At 46.2% G+C, this 15234-nt stretch overlaps 1 protein-coding gene across 4 annotated transcripts in view; it reads right to left on the reverse strand.

The window, feature by feature from the left end:
- The window catches only part of RSPH3 (radial spoke head 3), a 58559-nt gene extending 50317 nt beyond the window's left edge, over window positions 1–8242 (reverse strand). The window contains exons 1-2 of one of the 4 annotated variants that reach the window (XM_084776448.1): window positions 7495–8242; window positions 867–954 (exon numbers count right to left, since the gene is read on the reverse strand). In XM_084776448.1, the coding sequence (XP_084632574.1) occupies window positions 867–954; window positions 7495–8015 (609 nt within the window). In that variant the 5' untranslated portion in view covers window positions 8016–8242. The remainder of the gene's footprint in view (window positions 1–866; window positions 955–7494) is intronic. The other 3 variants (XM_084776449.1, XM_084776451.1, XM_084776450.1) reach the window with 3 other exon arrangements.
- Window positions 8243–15234: the final 6992 nt, after the last annotated feature.

Here is a 15234-nt window from a genome sequence, read left to right on the forward strand (position 1 = left end):
ACTTCCATTATCCCTAAGTGCACAGCTCCACAGCAGAGTACATCCACACCACTGTGACTAGACCACTGCTCCCCTCAGACTGTTCACTGTCTCAACTGAAACTCTGGGCCCATCACGCAATAACTCCTTTCCCTTCTAGCTCCTGAAAGTACCACTGGACCCACATGCATATGTACCCGCACACATGCACATACATATCTAATGCACGCACACATGTGCACATATATACAAACATACTTGGGGGGATGTAATGAGGGCCTTGTGCATGCCAGGCAACTGCTCTATCATGGCCTATACTTCCAGCCTCTATGCCTTTAAAATTTCATTCTTCAAGTAATTTATTTCATTTTATAAATGTTTTAGGTGACAGATTAAAATCTCTCTCTCTCACACACACACACACTCACTCTCTCTCTCTCTCTCTCTCTCTCTCTCTCTCCCTCTCTCTCTCACACACACACACACACTCACACACACACACCCCTGATCTTCACCAGATTACATGAAGGCTGTTGGACAACCGTCCTGGTTAGTTCTTACTGCCAACTTGACGCCAAGCCAGAGCCAGCTGGGAGAGGGAAGCTGGACTGAGGACTGCCCAGATTGGGTTAGCCTGTGGCCTTGTCCGCAGGAGACTGACGTGAGGTGGGAAGCACCATGCTTAGGCTGTGTAGGCAGGTGGACTGAGCACGTCAGATGGACGGCAGCATCTCTCCATTGTTTCTGCCTCAGTTCCTGTTGAGCTCCTGCCCTGACTCTCTCAGTGACGAAGCGTAAGCCAAACAACCTTTCCCTTTTCTAGCTGCTGTGTGCGTCGTGCTGTTGCACTACAGAATTAGACCAGGACAAGGCCGCAGCCTGCTTACCACCTGTCCTGTGGGCAGTGCATAAGTGTTGCCTCGGATCACCCTTCTGTCATACATTATGTTTCCATAGTTCAAAGGCTCTTCAGCTCTGTAAAACAGAAAATCCTAAGTGAGTGTTATAGTATTTATATCATTAAGTCAACCCATTTCAGTAGAATGTGGATTAAAAATATGTTACAGGGGCAAGAGAGATGGCTTGGTGCTTAGGAGCAGTTGTTCTCCCAGAAGACCCAGGCTGGTCCCCAGCAGATGGTTCAGTTCCATGGAACCTGTGTCTCTTACATCATGTACACATACACACTGAAATAAAATATCTAAAAATGTACACAAGAAATTGTGGTACAGGCCATAAAATATGGAGACAGAACTACCGTTTATGTAATAGTCACTACATGGCAGGACCTTACAATTTTTCCCTGTGTTTGTTTTTTGAGACAGGGTTCCTCTATAGAGCCCTGGCTGCCTTGGAATTCATTCTATAGACCAGGCTGGCCTCCACCTCAGAGACCCACCTGTTTCCGCCTTCCAAGTGCTGAGATTAAAGGCGTAAGCCACCACCACTTGACTACAAATCTTATCACTCACAATAATTTCATGTTGGGAACTATTACTCCTTTGAGCAGAAGAGAAATGGAAAGGACCCGCTGCTGACCCGTCCCCAAGCCTCTCCTGAACAGGAACATACAGGCATGTGTTTCTGTCCACGCTACTCGGTCTCAGCTTGTGCTCTGCACGGGAACACGCTCCTTTCTAGTCTTCTGGCTGTTTCCCAGCTACTTGTCTGTACTTCCTAAGGCTCAGCTTTCTCTTGTCCATAATCTGTGACCCTTTAAAACAGTTCCTCTTTTGGTGGTAACCCCCAACCACAAAATTATTTAATGGCTACTTCACAACTGTAATCCTGCTATTGTTATGATGTATATATCTGACATGTGACCCACAAGTTGAGAACCCTTGTCTTAGATGACTCATCTATGTGCAAAGCTTCAGTTACAATCTACAGACCAATTTTATTTTTTAGCTTAGGACTTTCAACTCTAGGAATTTCCAGCTGCCAAAGACAATTTCACAATTGAACTATCCTCTCATTCTGACTTCAAGTTGATTAAGTGGTTCCAATAAACACAGCTGTGACTTATCCAAGAACGCTGGGAGTCACCTGTGACTGCCTTCCCCTCCCCCTCCCCATCCTATAGCTAGCAAGAAGTACTGACTGCAAGCCCCAGCCTTCCCGAGACCCACTTGGTGCACGCTGCCATCACCATCTTTTACCTGGACTATCAGAGAAATACCCAAGTAGTACTGACTTGGTTAATGCCTCCTACTGTAATAAAAATAATAAGGGAAAATACTGGGTTGCCACTATCAAAACAACACAATCCATGACACCAAATGTTGATAAAGGGGTAATGTGTATGCTTAAATATTCTTGGAAGACAGGTATATTGCATTTGCTCACATTAAAAATGTGTATGGCTTAATAATTACATTCCCGAGAACCTTCCTAATAGAAGTAAAAGGGCCAGCAAACAGTTATCTGCCAAACCTCACTCTTTGTAGCAAAAGCTGAGTATCATTGGTGCAAAGTTTTCACGATGGTTACACCCACACTCTACATGACCACGATGCTATGGAAACTGACTGAGCACTCCAGGTATTAAGAGGGCAGAAGAGGTTTGGACCTGTGTGTGTTACTGTTGCTATGAAATAAACTGTGATGGTTATCTTGTCGACTTGACTGGCTTGGAGATCAGTGACGTCTGTGAGGGTGTTGCAGAGTTCTCTGACTCCATCAATAATTTATAGGCCACTGGCGGATTCAAATTTGAACAGACTATGGAGAGGTGCAATCATAAAAAGCTGGCTTTAACTGGATGGAATGAAGTCACTAGAAGTCCGATGCTGAAGGGTATGTCTTGGCTCTCACTCTTTCCTGTTATTTTCTCCTCTGCTTTCTGTTTCCTCACACACTTTCCACCATGATGCTTGCTGCACCCCCAGAAACAGCCAAATGACCACGCACGACCTCTGAACTGTAAGCTAAATCTTCTCTCTCTTCTGCTAGTGTTCTTGGTCTCTCTGTTCAGTGATGGAGAGTACACACACAGACACACACACACACACATAGACACAGACATACACACACAGCTGTTGTGGGTATCCATAAATAAGCTATGATTTTTAAAATTACAGGAAAATGCATACAACACTGATAGCATGGTTTGCCTTACGGACAGGAGTGGGTCAACAGGCAGAAAGGGAGGATTGGGGTATAAGTCATAAGAATGCCCTAGACACAAATGGATTCCTTCAGATGCTCCTTATGAATATGTATGTGCCTGTACAAATATGGAAATAGGAGGAAATATATTTAAAGCTTATTTAATAGGGGACATTTTAACTGTACAAAGAACTAGACAATGGCTAAACAGCGAGGAAGCAAAAGTGAGCAGGAGATAATTAACTGTTTTTAGTTCACTATTTTTATTTTCTCTCTCTCTCTCTCTCTCTCTCTCTCTCTCTCTCTCTCTCTCTCTCTCTCTCTCTCTCCCTCTTTTTGGTTTTTCGAGACAGGGTTTCTCTGTGTAGCCCTGGCTATCCAGGACTCACTTTTGCAGACCAGGCTGGCCTTGAACTTACAAAGATCTGCCAGCCTCTGCCTCCTGAGTGCTGGGATTAAAGGCTGCACCACCATACCTGGCTTTTCTGTTGTTCCTATAAAGATGTATTACTTTTATAAGCTGAAAACCACCAACAAGGATAATTTTAAAGCTCTCCCGACCCCTGCTATCACCTTTCCTCTCCCTCTGTCTCCTCTGCTTCCAGCACCACTAGCACAGAAGGGAAAGCTGACTGTAGCTCTCTACCCTCACACAGCTTGCTCTCGCAGCTTTCCCATGCTACTTGGGTCCCTTTCTTCCTTGGTCTTCTGTTTTCTAGCCACACTGGTCTTTCAGAGTTTTCAAACAGACTTCATTTCTTTTTTTAAAATGGAAGTTTTGAGCATGTGATGTCTTTTCTCTGAAAACCTTCTCTTTCCTATTCTCCAAACTCATCTATTTCCTCACGTCCTACCACACTTCCTCGTGCCCCTGTAGGGATGGTGGCCTTCTTCTATACCCTCCCAGCATGCTTTGCTTCTCTCTTGACATGAAGTGCCTGCCTTTCTCAGTATTTGGTAGGCTCCTATGTGCATTGCCATCGTCTACAGCATGTGTGTCAACATGCTACAACCCAGCACTGCACAGACTGGCTTAAACTAATCGCTAATCGCTTCCAAGTACAGCTAACTGGCCCACAGTGGCCTAGAAGAAGGAAGAGGAGTCATGGGACAGACTGTTGAATTGATCTCTGTATAGACTGTGGCTCGGGAAATGACAGCGATGTCACCTACGTGTCGGAGCTGTAGTGAGGGCTACCATATCTGGCACCGTAGCAGTGTCCAATAAATGGGAACAATTCCCATTGCACAGGTAATTAAATCTGAACGTAAACCTTACAGGATGGACGGAGCTTCAGTTCTCTGCTTGTGTATTTAAACTAAGAAAATTTACTGTCACTGGTATGAGAATGTAAAGATGAACTAAAAACAGTACAGAAGAAAAGGCCTAGTTTAGAGAAGGCAAAAAGAAGGGGTGAGGCAAGGCAGAAGGCAAGGGTGAGGCCTCTGCTAACCCTTGGTACCCCCACCCAGTTGGCCTCTTGCAAAAGGACACCCTCTTTCCCCATCACCTCCAGAGATGTGAGAGACCACTGGACGATGAGACCTCGTATCATTCCGTCTGCTCTCAGAGAGGACGACACATGCTCCCTTGCTGCTTTCCTCCAGCTATTGTTGAAACAGTCTTGTCTTATACGACTAGGCCTTAGTGGCTAATAAAACTGTAGAACTCCTGTTATTTTGGTGTTGGTGTCTGGTGGTGGTGGTGGTGGTGGTGGTGGTGTGTGTGTGTGTGTGCACTCTTCCCTTCTTTTGGTTTTGCTCCTGTGAAATAATTTCCTGTGTTTTCATGGGTGTAGTTAGCCTCCTTGGGTTAGAGTTTTCCTTCTTGTACCTTTTGTCGGACTGGATTTGTGGACAGATACTGAGGATGGCATCATTCCACAGTCTGGGGTCCCATACCGAATAGAAAGGGGAAGCAAGCTGAATATCAGCACCCGTCTTTCTCTGCTGTGTGACTGCAATGTGATGTCAATTCTCCGCCATGATAAACTCCATCCATTTGTACCGGAAGCTGAAATAAACTTCCTCTGTCAGGCTGGCTTCTGTTCGGCACTTCATCATAGCAACCAGAGAGAAGTAACTGACGGAGCCCCACTCTACCCTCTGCTCCTGTCCTCACGACACCTCTGACTCAGTCCTCCTGCCTCCTTTCACTTGTATTGGTTTCCCTGACATGGCCCCACCTGGACAATTGCCTCCCTTTAACCTGGAAATTTAGCAATACTGATGCGTGCATTTGACCACCCAAGGCCATGCATTCCCGGGTCCTGGGCATTCTGTGAGGATATCTCTAGGGAGCTGTCAATATTCTGTCAGCCATGAAAATTCTAAGCTTCATTTGATCAGAGTCAAATAGAAGGTACAGTACAAAATTTTCATTTCCCTGAATTAAAAACACTAGAAAGTTTACATGCTCTTTGCTAACAGATTTGTAAAACAAAGGTGTCTTAACTTGGTTTGGGCACAAGCCTACAGGTGACCTTAGCTGTATGTACATGCTTGTAATCACTTCCCTATCAACAAATACACAAGGTATGCATAGGCTGAGTAACCTTACCTGCAATACTTGGGACAGAAGTACTTCATATTTTCTCTCATGGTTCAGAATATTTGCACATAAATGACTTAAATATAAACATGTTTCATATATGCCTTGCATACACAGCCCAGAGGTAATTATATATATATATATATTTACTGTACCTGTATTCTGGTTACATAATGTGGCATCGTGGCATTCAAAGACCTTCAGATTTGGGGACTTGAAGGAAGGCTCAAGGGTAAAAGCTCATACTGCTCTTGCAGAGGGCCAGAGTCTGGTTCCCAGCACCCATGGTAGGCAGCTCACACCCTTCTGCAACTCCAGTTCTGGGGCTCTGATGCCCTCTTCTGGGCTCCACTGACACCTGTACCCTCAGGCACACACACACAGACACACATACAAAGACACACCACACACAGACACACAAACACAGAGACACACAGACACAGACACACACATACCACACACACACCACACCCAGACACATAAACAGTTTTGGGCTTCCAGATTAGGGGTGCTCAGTCTGCTAAAAACCCCTTGTTTATGAATGAGAAAACCTGTGTTCAAATGCTTTCTTTCAGTTTTTACAGTTTATTATGCTACAAGAAGGCAGAAGTCTCCAAACTACACTGGGCTTGTATTAACCTTAAAACTTTCAGTTTCTCTGAGAGAAAAATGAAATATTCCCATTTCTGTGCTGGTGAAACTGGCTTCTCATACCTACACATAATACTGGGATTCAGTCCAGTCATGCATCTAACGAAGATAATTTGTAATCTTTATCCCCTTAAAACGTACTGTTATCCAGTCTAGCCATGTGTTATCTGGGAAAGTTATTTACTATGGTCGATATAGAAGCTTTTGAACAAGACTGGATTAGGACCTTGTAGAATACAGTCAAATTGACCAAAAAATACTCACTCTTTGGATGTGGTCATATAGTCACTCAGCAGCCAGTTTAGCTAAGGACACCCCCCAGTATACGTTTAACATAACCATTCTACGATTAAAGGTCTTAATCAGTCTCCTCTGTAAGTAACTACTACATTTCACTATGCGTTTGCATTGCTTTGATACATTGATTTAGTCAACACCTTATTTCAACATAAAAATCAACTAGTTATTTAAAAAAAAAAGTCCATCCATCCTACAGCGTCTGCGTCTGAGTGAGCTAGGGTAACAGGCCCGTGTCACTACTCCAAGTTAGGCTGAGTGCTTCCTGTGTTAGGCAGGGTTCTAGGTGAACAGAAGGTGCAGAGTTCCTGGCTACCACCAAGTCTGCACTCCTTTTGTTTGTTTGCTTTTTCGAAACAGAGCTTCTCTGTGTAACCTTGGCTGTTCTGGACTCGATTTGTAGATCAGGCTGGGCTTGAATTCACAGAGATCTGCCTCCCCCTAGTGCTGGGATTACAGCCGTGGCACCACGACCTTCGAAGGTTGCACTCTCTGCCCTGCTATTCCGAAACATGAAGCTTGGAGAAAGCCCTTTAAGAGAACCACAAACTCCGTGGTCTTTATTACGTATACAGGCCTGAATATTTGCAAATAGTCACTAGGGTAACAGTATGCTTTGTGGTCCTGCATGGAAGGCTAACCTAATTCCACCCAGGCTGCTGTGAGAAGACCTTTATGTGGCTAGCTGCCTACGTACTTCAGTGCTTCCCTTTCCTCATATGCATGATGGAGAGATGGAACCACCCCAGAGTGCTGTTTGGTGGCGTCCATGTCATGGCTCAGACCAGCTGTGCCTCTTAACTACAGTTGTGCTGTTTTAGGGCAGGAAGTTTTGACTCAGTGTAGACTAGGGAAAGCAGATGGGATGCAAAGTGGAAACCACACAGCAGCTACTTTGGGTCACTCACGGCTGCAAGAGGCTGTCCCGGTAGCGGCGGCGCTGGCAAGGCACGGCCCGGGGCCTGCTGGTGTAGGTGTAGGTGCGGGAGGCCCGAGGGTTGTGGTCTGTCATCGCCGAAGCCATGGCAGGGGTCGAACCGCCACCCCTTCGGTGGAGGGGGACTCGGAAGCAGGTGGGGGTTAAGGAGTCGTGGGAGCCGGAGACGTGTAAGTAGTGCCAAGGGCAGGGATGCCGCGATGCGCGGGGACGCGGTTCTCGGGGAAGCGGGCGCGACGCGAGGAGGTGCGCGCAGCTAGTCGCTGCTACAGTAGGCTTTCTCCCTGGAGCGTAGAGCGAGTCTGCCGCGCCCGCTCCGGTTGCCCAGCGACGCGAAGTTCCGTCTGGAGGCCGGAACTCCAGGCAGTTACGGCCCGCCGGGTTTCCGGAAAGGCCTGTAGGAGAGCACACTTCCGGCTCGTGATCCCGCCCACCTGCTGGTCCTCGGGCGCGCCTGCGCAGTGGCCGCTTCTCGGCCGGCAAGGCGGCCATGGCGGTATTGGTGGTGGCCACTGGGGCCGAGGTAACGCCATCTGGTCCTGCTGCGGGACGACGCCTGGTAGGGCTGTTGTCAGCGCCATTCTCGCAGGCCCACGTGCTCCTGCTCTTTGAGGGGCGTCCTCGGTTGTTTCTTCTCAAGCCGCGCCGCCACGCTTTCCGCTACCGGGCGGTGACAAGCCCTTTGCAGTTGGACTCCCAGCTCTGTTACGCGCTGGGGCAGGGGCGGGGCGGGCTGTCTCCTGTTTCCCAGCTCCTCCTCCGCTACCTGGCATGGATTGCCGCGGGAAAAATAGAATCAGGGTTCACCTGAAAGAGGGAGTGAGGACTGAGTGTAGGGTACAGAGACGCGAGAAATAACGAATCAAGTCAGGAAATTTCTGATTAAGGTTTTTCTTTAATGCGGACGAGTAAGACTTTATATAGTAAGGTCAACAGGATCTATTCTGATCCCTCTCTCCCTAGCTCCCAAGGCAAGAAGAACACAATAGCCTGAATCGCTCCCTGTAGAACTTCCTAGTTCTCTGAGTAGTTCCCTGTAAGAATTTCCTTGATCTTCTGGGTGGTTCCAAGTTGAGACTTCCCTACTTCTTTCAAAGATAAATAGTCCAAGGATAGCCTAGAACACAAGACCTGGTGAGGCAAAGGTCAGCAACTCGAAGGTCACAGCATGCAGCCTAAGCCCAGGATTTCAGACATGGCAGAATTTGGCATGGCTCCCCACAACTCCACTCGGTGCCAGCACGTTAGAGGACCCCTGACTTGGGTCACCTTTTAGACTTTGGGAATGGGCTGGATAGGTTGCTGATTTGACTGGGTTCCCTTACACGTTCATCCTTCAGGCGCCCAAGAGCAGGAACATTTTAAGATCTAATTTTAGAACTAGGGAGGTTAAGGTTTTGTTTAAGTGTATGCATACCTTGTGATTAATTTCTTGGGTTTGCAGTTACACCTTCAGTGCAGCTAAGTGCAGCCTAGGCTTTAATGGTGCTTCTCCAGTGTGCTAGCCCAGTAACACGTGGGTGAGTGGTTATAGATTTTTGTGCACGCACGCTTTTATTTTTCAAGTCTACAAAGTGGGAGCATCAGAATCTATCCCTTTGGAGTTGGGAGGAGGAGTTGAAAGTACTGATGAAGCTTTAGTATTTCGAACTGTACCTGGTAAATGCAGCTAACAGTTTAAAGCAGAGACTCACCATTGTATAAGTATACTAAAAAGTGTATAGCAAATGCCATCGACAGACACTGCTAAAGACTTTCGATCTGACTAGTTTTGAGGAAACTTGTGAGAAAGTGTCATTAAGTGAATATAATGCTGAGGTTAGCGTCTGGGAAAAGGAACATTTAGAAAGGCTCTGATGGGGCCGTAGCTCAGGGGCGACAAGCAAGCGAGAGTCTGAGCACCGGAGACCACAGTAAGAGAGAGAATTCCTGACAGTTGTCCTCTGAGCCCCACACATATGCCTCAGACACCCACACACTGACAAAATTAAAAAGTGGTTGTGATCAAAGCCCCCAAAGTCTGAAATAATAGAAACCCAGAAGCGTGTGTGTAGATGATTTGTAGAAATACTATAGGAAAGTTGGCAGTATTTCATAGAAATGTTGAACAGCTTATCAGTGTTTTTACCCCGCCTCCCCCCCCAAACAGGAAACCAATTCCAAACAGTCAAAATAATACAACATTCTTTCACTTAAGTTCAGAGATAGAGTGGTAACCTGGGGTTTCAGCACCCGGTCTTCCAGGAGGAGGGAGGAGCGAGCTGGTTGCGTACATGGGGAGAAATGGTACTGAGTGGGTAGCCAATAGTGCCATCTGGCCACAGCTGGGAGTGATCAGGTATGCGATAGCTACTAAAAGTTTTGTAGGTTTATGTCCTCAGTCTGGTTCTCTTTGTTTGGCTCCGAGGGAAACCTCATTTCCTTCTTTGCTTACAGAAGCACGTATGTATTTGTGATAATAACAATCTTATCTTTTGTGTAGCGTCTCTCTCAGGTAACAATCCCAGATATCTGCGTGTTTGTCCTGGATGGTCTGAAATGCATGATCCAGCCGGAGGATTTTGAGTATCTGCTACATGCCAGGCACTGGCCATTAGAAACTAGAGGCAAAGAAGTAAAAGAAAAATAAACAGACCATTCTTGCCTTTGTGGGATTTATAGTCTAATAGATGAATCATTAAAGACAAGGGAATGAAAACTGGACATTATAAGAACCAGGAGAAAAAAACAACTCAGCGTGGAAGGCTAGGTCTAGGGAGACAGGAATTTTAGGCTGGTTAGAGAAGACTGAGGGAGGATGCAGAGACAGTGACATCCCAGCAAAGCTGAGAAGGAGGTGAAGCAATGAAACTTGGGACCGGAGGAACATTCTAGATCAAGGCAGCAGCAAGAATAGAGTTCTCACATTAGCCATGTTTGAAGACAAGAAAGTAAGAGTGGGCGGAGCAGCGAGCAGTGAGAGCAGAGAGGAAATGAAGTCAGTTAACCAGATTGTGTGTCCTGCTGAGTGCAAAGGCTTGGGCATTAATTCCAGGACTAAAAGCCCTGAAGAGTTTTGAGTAGAGGTTTGACAATTTGATTTAAAAGATCCCACCCCACTCCAGTTTCTTCAATGAGAATAGACTGCCATGGGGCAAAGGCAGGGAGACCTGATAGGAGCCTATTACCCAGTTTGCCTGGCCAAGGGGTGGCAGAGATGTGAGAAGATGCCGGGTCTATCTTGAATGTTGAAACAGAGGGACTGGACATGGCCAGGAGAGAAGGACAGCAGCCAAAGATGACCCTTAGGATAAATGTTGCACAGTGTGCAGAAAAACTTGCCCAGGTGCCTTGGCTGACACTTTTGTCCAGGGAAGATTAGATTCATTACTCATTTTGATGCTGAGGCTCAACCCAGGTCCTCACGTATGCTAGGCAGGCAAGTGCTCAAGCCTGAAGTGCCTCCCCAGCTCACGGGTTTGATCTGACTGTAGAGTAGACACCCCTATTGCAGGTAGAGTAGGAGATGGCCTCACAGGCAGGATTCAGACATCCAAGTCTGCGTTTTGTTGTGTTCTTCCTGGTTGCTGTTATCCTAAAGCATAGGTCCTTTTGTCCTTCCTCAAGAAAGCCAAGGATGGTCAGCAGGCCTCCATCTTTGCATGAACTTGAAAGGGAGTGGTCAAAGAGATGGAAGGCATGCAGGAAGTCTGGCTACCTGGGAGCTTAGGGAGGAAAGTGTTTGGAGCAGAGGGAAGGAACCATGATTTCTAACATTCACAGGTCAGGCAACATGAGGAAAGGGGGAAGTGTCGATCTGTGTGGGTGTGCGTGAGAAAGCTCAGTTGTAGTGTGTTTGGAAGGGAGGGAGAAGAGAGAAATTGCAGCCAAGCAGACTTGCTATGAAGGAAAAGAAATGGTCCCGTAGACATAGACAAGTTGGACCAAGAGAAAAGTTTCTATTTTCAATGGAGAACTTGTTTGTGTGTATGCTTATAGGATTGACTCAGGGGGGTCATGGAGGATGAGGCCCAGGAAGGGAAGAGTTGGAATGACAGAGGGAGGAGGTGGGCCCTTTTGCTCAAGCAGGACAGGACGGACAGCTCCTCCATGGTCAGAGGTGATAGTTTTGAAGTTCAGTAGTAATGGGGAATTTAACACAGCAGACACAATGCTCCACACTTTACACATGTGAACTCATTCAGCTGTAATGATGCAAATTCTAACATTCCCATTTATCAGGCAGAACTGCAACCTTAAGTTACCTTAGCAAAGCCATAAGCAAGAGCGTGACTGGAGTAGGACTCAAGTGCTGGTCTGTTTGGGCCTAGCACCACACCAAAGTATCCCGTCCTGGAGCCTTCTGGCTCTTATCTTTCGCTCTCTCCTTTTCTTCTTCCCATCCTCCTATTTCAATAACCACAAGGTCCTGGATCCTTTCTTGCCTCCCAAATAGTTCTTTATTATTCTTAATATGTTCCATTTTTAGAGATAAAGTCTCTCAATCTCACAATCCTCCACCCTCAGCCTCTCGGGTGCTGGGACTACAGGTATGCCGCACAGCTGCATCCTCTGTGTTTGCATCTCTACTGTTCTTCCCAGCCTTTGCTTGATCATCTTCCTCCTTTCTGCCTTGGAGCCAGAGAATGTCATAACTAAAGCGGGACTCTGATGATGCTGTTCTCTCCTCGGGTTTCCGTTACCATATTGCTTATGGGTTCAGGGTCCTTCAACTGTGTCACAGACAGCCTCTGTCTGCCTCCTGCCTGCTTCTGCTCTCAAGTGCGTTAGCACTGCCTCGCCGAGTTGGGCCCTTGTATCTTAGCGCCGTATCATATTGTATGCCCCCTCCCTGCCGTGTTGCTCATTGCTTTCTCCTTATTCCTTCTTCTGCATAGTTTTTGGCCCACATTTCAAATCTCAGCTCCTCCTGTTGTTTTCTCCATGAAGACATTTCTGATCCCTCCCTCTGGCTTTGCTCATATAGCCTTTAGCCACATTTCATCTTTTGCTCCCCATGGGGCATTGAGTAGGGCCCATGGACATGTTTGCCTCCATATGCATTTTACTCGGGAAAAGGAAGGCGCATCTCTTCTTCTTTTTATGTGTGTGAAGAAGTTGAACAACTGGATATAGCTTCAAAATGTTTCCAAGTACAGATAACAGAAGACAGAAGAGAGCTTGGGAAGTTGGCTGCTCAGCAAACACTGAGCACCAGACATAGCCATGAGCCAAACCTGGAACTTTCTTCTTAATATGGGGGCGTGGCAGATAATCAGTGAGTAAACCTGAGAAAAGGAAGGAGATGTTAGTGAAGCCCTTGTGCCATGGTGAAAACACGACGAGATGTTACAGGTGGGTGCCCAGGTGGCTGCCATGGTGAAACACGATGAGATGTTACAGGTGGGTGCCCAGGTGGCTGCCTTGGATGAAAAGTAGAAAAGGCCCAAGCAAGTAATAGTTAACAGAGACCTGCGTGACTAGGAAGGACTCGGGCACATGGCGTTTGCTGGGAGAGCAGTCCAGGCAGACGGTGATGGCCAAGTCACTGTTTCTAAGCAAGCCTGTAATGCTGAGGAGCCAGAGGAGGGCAGGCCAGCCAGAATTAGGAGTTCCAAGGGAGAGGAGCTGGAAGTGAGCTTTGAGAGTGTCAGAGGTGGAGAGCAGTCAAGTCAGCAGGACTGCTAGGACGGGAGGTGTGGACACAGGAAAAGATGAGATGACCTGAGCTTGCTTTACAGAGGTCATTAATGGCTGTGTGAAGGGTGGATTGCCCGGGGTGGAGGGTAAGATACTAGTTAAGAAGGTGTTTTAGTTGTTTAGAGAGGGGAAGGGCCTGGAGTTAGAATAATAGTAGGAAATATAGACGAGGTGTGTTTGGAATATATTGGAGATTTAAGATAACACAGTGTCTTAGCTTTAACTCGTAGCTTGAGATGACAAGTTTAGAGTCATCAGAGAAGGTAATCTCAATCAAGGGGTTGCCCAGGTCACACTGGCCCATGGGTGTGTCTGTGGGGGATTGTTTTAGTTGCCTCCATTGACAGAAGAGGGCTCAGTCCACTGTTGGGCTATAACCAAGCCAGCAAGCAGCATTCCTCAATGGTTCCTGCCCTGATGATGGACTCACCTTTAAGATGAAATAAGCCCTTACCTTCCCTTAGTTGGTCCTGGTATTTGCCATTGCAGCAGAATGAAATGAGAACAGGTGATAAAGGACCAGATGTGGGGTGAGGAAAAGATGGATACAGGATGGTCACCACATCTTTGGCTTGAGTGAGATGACACAGCAATAATACAATTCACCAAGATGCAGTCATCTGTGGAGTGGGAAGTCAGGAGTTCTGTTCTGGATTTGCTAATTCTGAAATTCCTGTGCCCACGTGTTGCTAGGTTAGATGGCTGAGAGAGAGCAGTGCCACAGAAGGGCGAGATAGAGAGAAGTTTGTTATTTAGAGAGGGCCAAAGACATGAAAGGCCAACAAGCATCAGAGTGTGGTCTGTGGAATGTTTCCCTAGGCTTTCCAGCTCCTGAATAAAAATGCATGACAGATTTTTCCACATTGATGATCTACATTACATGTTATTACCAACTTCAAAAGCTAAAGCATATTAAAAACTCCCCTAAGTTTATAATGTTGAAAGAAACCCTGAGTACTAACCATGCTGAAAGAAAACAGCTGTCCTTTCTATAGGAAACATTTTAGGGAGAAATGGCTTAAACTAGTGTTTAGTTAAAACATACAGAAAAAGGAGCATTAGAGAAGTGTATCGGGAGGTTGATAGAGATGTATTCTATCCAGGTGGAAATTTTTGTGAAATTTTCAGTCTTCTTAAGTTTATTATTCAGTTTTTTTTTTTATCCTAGATAGGCATCTGTGTCTGTGACTTAATTTGATTTGCAAGCATTTCTTTTTCCTATGGAGAAACTCCAGAATCATGTAAACATCGGGGCCTTTGAGCTTCATTTTGGCCCAAAGGAGCCGCCTTTCAGGTTGATGTTCTGCCCAGTTCCTTGAAGCCGGTGGTAATACTCAGAACTGTAGACCTGGTGCTTTTCGATTTCCTACAGAACTGAGAGCAAGACAGGATGTTCCGATCATTTCCTTTTGATCTAACGGTTTCAGTGATTCTCTCTAGTAAGAGCCAGAGGGAGCACACACTCACCAGTCAGAGCAAAACCGTGACTCAGAGTCTGCAGCATAGCTCCCAGCTTCTCGGGAAGTTTTCAGTACCAAAACATGTTGTGTTTTTGAATGAAAAGTAAAATTTACATCCAGTGGATGGAAATTTCTTGTAAGAAGACATAAAACCCCCCTTAACACTTTCTATTCTTGAAAATGAGAGTTATTTTTGTCAAAGGATCTGAGACCTGAATACATTTTTTTTTTATTGTCAGGTTATGATAAGGCCTGTGACTCTGATTTCATTCACTGGCACTCTTCTGCTATAGCCACCTCAGTACAGCCCTCAGCTGTGTGCCTCAGTTTAACAACACAGGAAACACGGACAGGGAGAATGGAAGTGCTTTCAGGCTTGGGAAGTCTTAATTTAAGGCCATGAGTTTCTTTGTCTTAATATCTGATAAAACATTGATGGGATTATTCTGTGGTTTAAAAAACACTTCAGAATTTGTAAAATAGAGCAGACTTGTTACAGAAGGAATATAGGATGGGGGTCTAGCCTAGAATAGCGCCCCTTTTCTTCAGGAGCATGCACAGGGGGCCCGTGC

This window comes from Acomys minous, assembly GCF_964271855.1.
Source record: "Acomys minous genome assembly, chromosome: 3".
Classification (NCBI taxonomy): Eukaryota; Metazoa; Chordata; class Mammalia; order Rodentia; family Muridae; genus Acomys; species Acomys minous.